This window comes from Hyla sarda, unplaced genomic scaffold (assembly GCF_029499605.1).
Source record: "Hyla sarda isolate aHylSar1 unplaced genomic scaffold, aHylSar1.hap1 scaffold_2786, whole genome shotgun sequence".
NCBI lineage: Eukaryota > Metazoa > Chordata > Amphibia > Anura > Hylidae > Hyla > Hyla sarda.
The window spans coordinates 20,934-28,577 of record NW_026609489.1 but is presented as its reverse complement, the minus strand read 5'-3'; the positions used below and the strand labels follow the sequence as shown (position 1 = coordinate 28,577).

Sequence of the window (7,644 nt, the reverse complement as noted above, 5' to 3'; positions counted from 1 at the left end):
TGTCACCTCCTGTATAATATATATATATGATATCTGGAGAGCAGTGATGTCACCTCCTGTATAATATATATATATGATATCTGGAGAGCAGTGATGTCACCTCCTGTATAATATATATATGATATCTGGAGAGCAGTGATGTCACCTCCTGTATAATATATATATGATATCTGGAGAGCAGTGATGTCACCTCCTGTATAATATATATATGATATCTGGAGAGCAGTGATGTCACCTCCTGTATAATATATATATGTGATATCTGGAGAGCAGTGATGTCACCTCCTGTATAATATATATATGATATCTGGAGAGCAGTGATGTCACCTCCTGTATAATATATATATGATATCTGGAGAGCAGTGATGTCACCTCCTGTATAATATATATATGATATCTGGAGAGCAGTGATGTCACCTCCTGTATAATATATATATATATGATATCTGGGGAGCAGTGGTGTCACCTCCTGTATAATATATATATGTGAATATCTGGGGAGCAGTGATGTCACCTCCTGTATAATATATATATATGATATCTGGGGAGCAGTGATGTCACCTCCTGTATAATATATATATATGATATCTGGAGAGCAGTGATGTCACCTCCTGTATAATATATATATGTGATATCTGGGGAGCAGTGATGTCACCTCCTGTATAATATATATATGATATCTGGAGAGCAGTGATGTCACCTCCTGTATAATATATATATATATATATATATATATGATATCTGGAGAGCAGTGATGTCACCTCCTGTATAATATATATATGATATCTGGAGAGCAGTGATGTCACCTCCTGTATAATATATATATATATGATATCTGGAGAGCAGTGATGTCACCTCCTGTATAATATATATATATATGATATCTGGAGAGCAGTGATGTCACCTCCTGTATAATATATATATGATATCTGGAGAGCAGTGATGTCACCTCCTGTATAATATATATATGATATCTGGAGAGCAGTGATGTCACCTCCTGTATAATATATATATGATATCTGGAGAGCAGTGATGTCACCTCCTGTATAATATATATATGATATCTGGGGAGCAGTGATGTCACCTCCTGTATAATATATATATGATATCTGGAGAGCAGTGATGTCACCTCCTGTATAATATATATATATATATGATATCTGGAGAGCAGTGATGTCACCTCCTGTATAATATATATATATATGATATCTGGAGAGCAGTGATGTCACCTCCTGTATAATATATATATATATATATATGATATCTGGAGAGCAGTGATGTCACCTCCTGTATAATATATATACACACACACAGCGGTGATGTCATTACTGTATACTATGAGGACCTACTTGTCTACTTTGAGTTGATCGTGTGCACTCAGACTCGGGGGAGTATACAAGCACTAGCGCCCCCTCCTCATCAGGATCGTGCAGCGCTCTGCGCACTCCGGCTTTCTTGATCCCGAGCACCCTCAGGCCCAATCCTCCTGCAGAGCACAGAGTGACATCAGTCAAGGATATCCGGACAATCACAGGGACACATGGGGGTACGGCGGCTGATAACTCACCCTTGTAGTCCGGTATGGGCACTCGGAAGGGTCTGGATAATATACTGCGGATAAATGCCTCCTGAGGAGAGGAGACCGGCGGAAGGTCAGACTGTGACATCACATCCAGAGACTCCGCCCACAGCATCATACAGGGTCAGCACTTACTACTTCCGCCCCCCCCCCCCCCACAACACACACACACACACGGCCCCCCGCACAGCCCTCCCAGGTTCCTGGCCACAGCCAACCCCCCCTCAGCCCCCGCTCCTCGATGTGACTCACATGCTCCCGGCTGTCCACACACACTGGTCTGTTTGTCAGCGACTCCAGGGGTCTCCGATACGGTGAGATCCACATCTCCGGACCGGCGTCGCTGCAGCGTTTCCTTTTTGGCGTCTGAAATAGATTTCACCCAATTACCAATGTCCGAAGCAAAAGAGTCACATGACCCGACCGCCATCACTCACCTCCTTCTCCTCATGCCATTCCTCATCATCAGAGGACACATCACGGCCCCTCTTGGCCAGCTGGCTCGGGGCCAAACTTCTCCTCTGGAGATAAAGATGGCGGAGTCAATATAAAATAGAACCTGAGGCTCCTCCCCCACCGCATGTCAATGACAGCACCCACACCAGAACCGGGACCTCTGAATAGTGGGACGGGCCATAGCATCTGACGGGGGTCCTCAGTATAGTGTAAGGGGACGGGCCATACCATGACATCTGACGGGGGTCCTCAGTATAGTGTAAGGGGACGGCCATACCATGACATCTGACGGGGGTCCTCAGTATAGTGTAAGGGGACGGGCCATACCATGACATCTGACAGGGGTCCTCAGTATAGTGTAAGGGGACGGCCATACCATGACACCTGACGGGGGTCCTCAGTATAGTGTAAGGGGACGGGCCATACCATGACACCTGACGGGGTCCTCAGTATAGTGTAAGGGGACGGGCCATACCATTTGACAGGGGTCCTCAGTATAGTGTAAGGGAACGGGCCATACCATAGCATCTGACGGGGTTCCTCAGTATAGTGTAAGGGGACGCGCCATACCATGACACCTAACGGGGGTCCTCAGTATAGTGTAAGGGGACGCGCCATACCATGACACCTAACGGGGGTCCTCAGTATAGTGTAAGGGACGGGCTATACCATAACATCTGGCAGGGGTCCTCAGTATAGCGTAAAGGGGACGCGCCATACCATCTGACAGGGGTCCTCAGTATAGTGTAAGGGGACGGGCCATACCATGACATCTGACAGGGGTCCTCAGTATAGTGTAAGGGGACGGGCCATACCATAGCATCTGACGGGGGGTCCTCAGTATAGTGTAAGGGGACGGGCCATACCATCTGACAGGGGATCCTCAGTATAGTGTAACGGGACGGGCCATACCATGACATCTGACAGGGGTCCTCAGTATAGTGTAACGGGACGGGCCATACCATGAGATCTGACAGGGGTCCTCAGTATAGTGTAAGGGGATGGGCCATACCATGACATCTGACGGGGGTCCTCAGTATAGTGTAAGGGGACGGGCCATACCATGACACCTGACGGGGGTCCTCAGTATAGTGTAAGGGGACGGGCCATACCATGACACCTGACAGGGGTCCTCTGTATAGTGTAAGGGGACGGGCCATACCATAACATCTGACAGGGGTCCTCTGTATAGTGTAAGGGGACGGGCCATACCATGACATCTGACAGGGGTTCTCAGTATAGTGTAAGGGAACGGGCCATACCATAACATCTGACGGGGGTCCTCAGTATAGTGTAGGGGACTGGCCATACCATGACACCTGATGGGGGTCCTCAGTATAGTGTAAGGGGACGGGCCATACCATAGCATCTGACGGGGGGTCCTCAGTATAGTGTAAGGGGACGGGCCATACCATAACATCTGACGGGGGTCCTCAGTATAGTGTAAGGGGGACGGGGCCATACCATCTGACAGGGGTCCTCAGTATAGCGTAAGGGGACGGGGCCATACCATGACATCTGACGGGGGTTCTCAGTATAGTGTAAGGGAACGGGCCATACCATGACATCTGACGGGGGTCCTCAGTATAGTGTAAGGGGACGGGGCCATACCATGACACCTGACGGGGGTTCTCAGTATAGTGAAAGGGGACGGGGCCATACCATCTGACAGGGGTCCTCAGTATAGTGTAAGGGGACGGGGCCATATCATGGCATCTGACGGCGGTCCACTGTATAGTGTAAGGGGACGGGCCATACCATGACATCTGACGGGGGTCCTCAGTATAGTGTAAGGGGACGGGCCATACCATGACACCTGACGGGGGTCCACTGTATAGTGTAAGGGGACGGGCCATACCATGGCATCTGACGGGGGTCCTCTGTATAGTGTAAGGGGATGGGCCATACCATGACATCTGACGGGGGTCCTCAGTATAGTGTAAGGGGATGGGCCATACCATGACATCTGACGGGGGTCCTCAGTATAGTGTAAGGGGACGGGCCATACCATGACACCTGACGGGGGTCCTCAGTATAGTGTAAGGGGACGGGCCATACCATAGCATCTGACGGGGGTCCACAGTATAGTGTAAGGGGACGGGCCATACCATGACACCTAACAGGGGTCCTCTGTATAGTGTAAGGGGACGGGCCATACCATAACATCTGACAGGGGTCCTCTGTATAGTGTAAGGGGACGGGCCATACCATGACATCTGACAGGGGTTCTCAGTATAGTGTAAGGGGACGGGCCATACCATGACATCTGACGGGGGTCCTCAGTATAGTGTAAGGGGACTGGCCATACCATGACACCTGATGGGGGTCCTCAGTATAGTGTAAGGGGACGGGCCATACCATAGCATCTGACGGGGGGTCCTCAGTATAGTGTAAGGGGACGGGCCATACCATAACATCTGACGGGGGTCCTCAGTATAGTGTAAGGGGACGGGGCCATACCATGACACCTGACGGGGGTCCTCAGTATAGTGTAAGGGGACGGGCCATACCATAGCATCTGACGGGGGGTCCTCAGTATAGTGTAAGGGGACGGGGCCATACCATGACACCTGACGGGGGTCCTCAGTATAGTGTAAGGGGACGGGCCATACCATAGCATCTGACGGGGGGTCCTCAGTATAGTGTAAGGGGACGGGCCATACCATAACATCTGACGGGGGTCCTCAGTATAGTGTAAGGGGACGGGGCCATACCATCTGACAGGGGGTCCTCAGTATAGCGTAAGGGGACGGGGCCATACCATGACATCTGACGGGGGTTCTCAGTATAGTGTAAGGGAACGGGCCATACCATGACATCTGACGGGGGTCCTCAGTATAGTGTAAGGGGACTGGCCATACCATGACACCTGACGGGGGTTCTCAGTATAGTGTAAGGGGACGGGGCCATACCATGACACCTGACGGGGGTTCTCAGTATAGTGAAAGGGGACGGGGCCATACCATCTGACGGGGGTCCACTGTATAGTGTAAGGGGACGGGCCATACCATGGCATCTGACGGGGGGTCCTCTGTATAGTGTAAGGGAACGGGCCATACCATCTGACGGGGGTCCTCTGTATAGTGTAAGGGGACGGGCCATACCATAACATCTGACAGGGGTCCTCTGTATAGTGTAAGGGGACGGGCCATACCATGACATCGGACGGGGGTCCTCAGTATAGTGTAAGGGGACGGGCCATACCATAACATCTGACGGGGGTCCTCTGTATAGTGTAAGGGGACGGGCCATACCATGACACCTGACGGGGGTCCTCAGTATAGTGTAAGGGGACGGGCCATACCATGACACCTGACGGGGGTCCTCAGTATAGTGTAAGGGGACGGGCCATACCATAGCATCTGACGGGGGTCCACAGTATAGTGTAAGGGGACGGGCCATACCATGACACCTAACAGGGGTCCTCTGTATAGTGTAAGGGGACGGGCCATACCATGACATCTGACAGGGGTTCTCAGTATAGTGTAAGGGAACGGGCCATACCATAACATCTGACGGGGGTCCCTCAGTATAGTGTAAGGGGACGGGCCATACCATGACACCTGATGGGGGTCCTCAGTATAGTGTAAGGGGACGGGCCATACCATAGCATCTGACGGGGGGTCCTCAGTATAGTGTAAGGGGACGGGCCATACCATAACATCTGACGGGGGTCCTCAGTATAGTGTAAGGGGACGGGGCCATACCATCTGACAGGGGTCCTCAGTATAGTGTAAGGGGACGGGGCCATACCATGACATCTGACGGGGGTTCTCAGTATAGTGTAAGGGAACGGGCCATACCATGACATCTGACGGGGGTCCTCAGTATAGTGTAAGGGGGACGGGGCCATACCATGACACCTGACGGGGGTTCTCAGTATAGTGAAAGGGGACGGGGCCATACCATCTGACAGGGGTCCTCAGTATAGTGTAAGGGGACAGGGCCATACCATCTGACGGGGGTCCACTGTATAGTGTAAGGGGACGGGCCATACCATGGCATCTGACGGGGGTCCTCTGTATAGTGTAAGGGAACGGGCCATACCATCTGACGGGGGTCCTCTGTATAGTGTAAGGGGACGGGCCATACCATAACATCTGACAGGGGTCCTCTGTATAGTGTAAGGGAACGGGCCATACCATCTGACGGGGGTCCTCTGTATAGTGTAAGGGGACGGGCCATACCATAACATCTGACGGGGGTCCTCTGTATAGTGTAAGGGGACGGGCCATACCATGACACCTGACGGGGGTCCTCAGTATAGTGTAAGGGGGACGGGCCATACCATGACATCTGACGGGGGGTCCTCAGTATAGTGTAAGGGAACGGGCCATACCATGACATCTGACGGGGGTCCTCAGTATAGTGTAAGGGAACGGGCCATACCATGACATCTGACGGGGGTCCTCAGTATAGTGTAAGGGGACGGGCCATACCATGACACCTGACGGGGGGGGTCGTCCTCAGTACAGTGTCGGGGGGGGGGGTCCTCGGTACAGTGTCGGGGGGGGGGTCCTCGGTACAGTGTCGGGGGGGGGGTCCTCGGTACAGTGTCGGGGGGGTCCTCGGTACAGTGTCGGGGGGGGTCCTCGGTACAGTGTCGGGGGGGGGGTCCTCGGTACAGTGTCGGGGGGGGGGGTCCTCGGTACAGTGTCGGGGGGGGGGTCCTCGGTACAGTGTCGGGGGGGGGGTCCTCGGTACAGTGTCGGGGGGGGTCCTCGGTACAGTGTCGGGGGGGGGGTCCTCGGTACAGTGTCGGGGGGGGGGTCCTCGGTACAGTGTCGGGGGGGGGGGGTCCTCGGTACAGTGTCGGGGGGGGTCCTCGGTACAGTGTCCGGGGGGGGGGTCCTCGGTACAGTGTCGGGGGGGGGGGTCCTCGGTACAGTGTCGGGGGGGGTCCTCGGTACAGTGTCGGGGGGGGGGTCCTCGGTACAGTGTCGGGGGGGGTCCTCGGTACAGTGTCGGGGGGGGGTCCTCGGTACAGTGTCGGGGGGGGGGGGGGGTTCCTCGGTACAGTGTCGGGGGGGGGGTCCTCGGTACAGTGTCGGGGGGGGGGGTTCCTCGGTACAGTGTCGGGGGGGGGGGTCCTCGGTACAGTGTCGGGGGGGGGGGTCCTCGGTACAGTGTCGGGGGGGGGTCCTCGGTACAGTGTCGGGGGGGAGGGGGGTCCTCGGTACAGTGTCGGGGGGGGGGTCCTCGGTACAGTGTCGGGGGGGGGGGGTTCCTCGGTACAGTGTCGGGGGGGGTCCTCGGTACAGTGTCAGGGGGGGTCTTCGGTACAGTGTCGGGGGGGGGGGTCCTCGGTACAGTGTCGGGGGGGGGGTCCTCGGTACAGTGTCGGGGGGGGGGTCCTCGGTACAGTGTCGGGGGGGGGGGGTCCTCGGTACAGTGTCGGGGGGGGGGGTCCTCGGTACAGTGTCGGGGGGGGGGTCCTCGGTACAGTGTCGGGGGGGGGGGGGGGGTCCTCACCATGGTTCCCGGGGTCTCGGTCTGGCCGCCCGGTATTTCTCCTCCATAGTTGCGCTCGAGTTTCCCGCGCCCGCCCGGAAGTCACGTGCCCGCCGGGAGTTGTAGTCTCCTCCCACAGACGCTGTCATCAGATTTGG

General features: G+C 54.5%; 1 protein-coding gene across 1 annotated transcript; it reads right to left on the bottom strand.

Annotated features, from left to right (window-relative positions):
- Positions 1-1,310: 1,310 nt before the first annotated feature.
- Positions 1,311-7,644, bottom strand: LOC130326008 (DNA repair and recombination protein RAD54-like). The gene is made up of 5 exons (XM_056553337.1): positions 7,508-7,644; positions 2,017-2,100; positions 1,832-1,945; positions 1,568-1,628; positions 1,311-1,486 (listed from the first exon to the last, which is right to left on the bottom strand). Exons 1-5 carry the CDS (start codon positions 7,508-7,510, stop codon positions 1,326-1,328), a joined length of 423 nt encoding a protein of 140 aa, XP_056409312.1. The 5' UTR covers positions 7,511-7,644; the 3' UTR covers positions 1,311-1,325.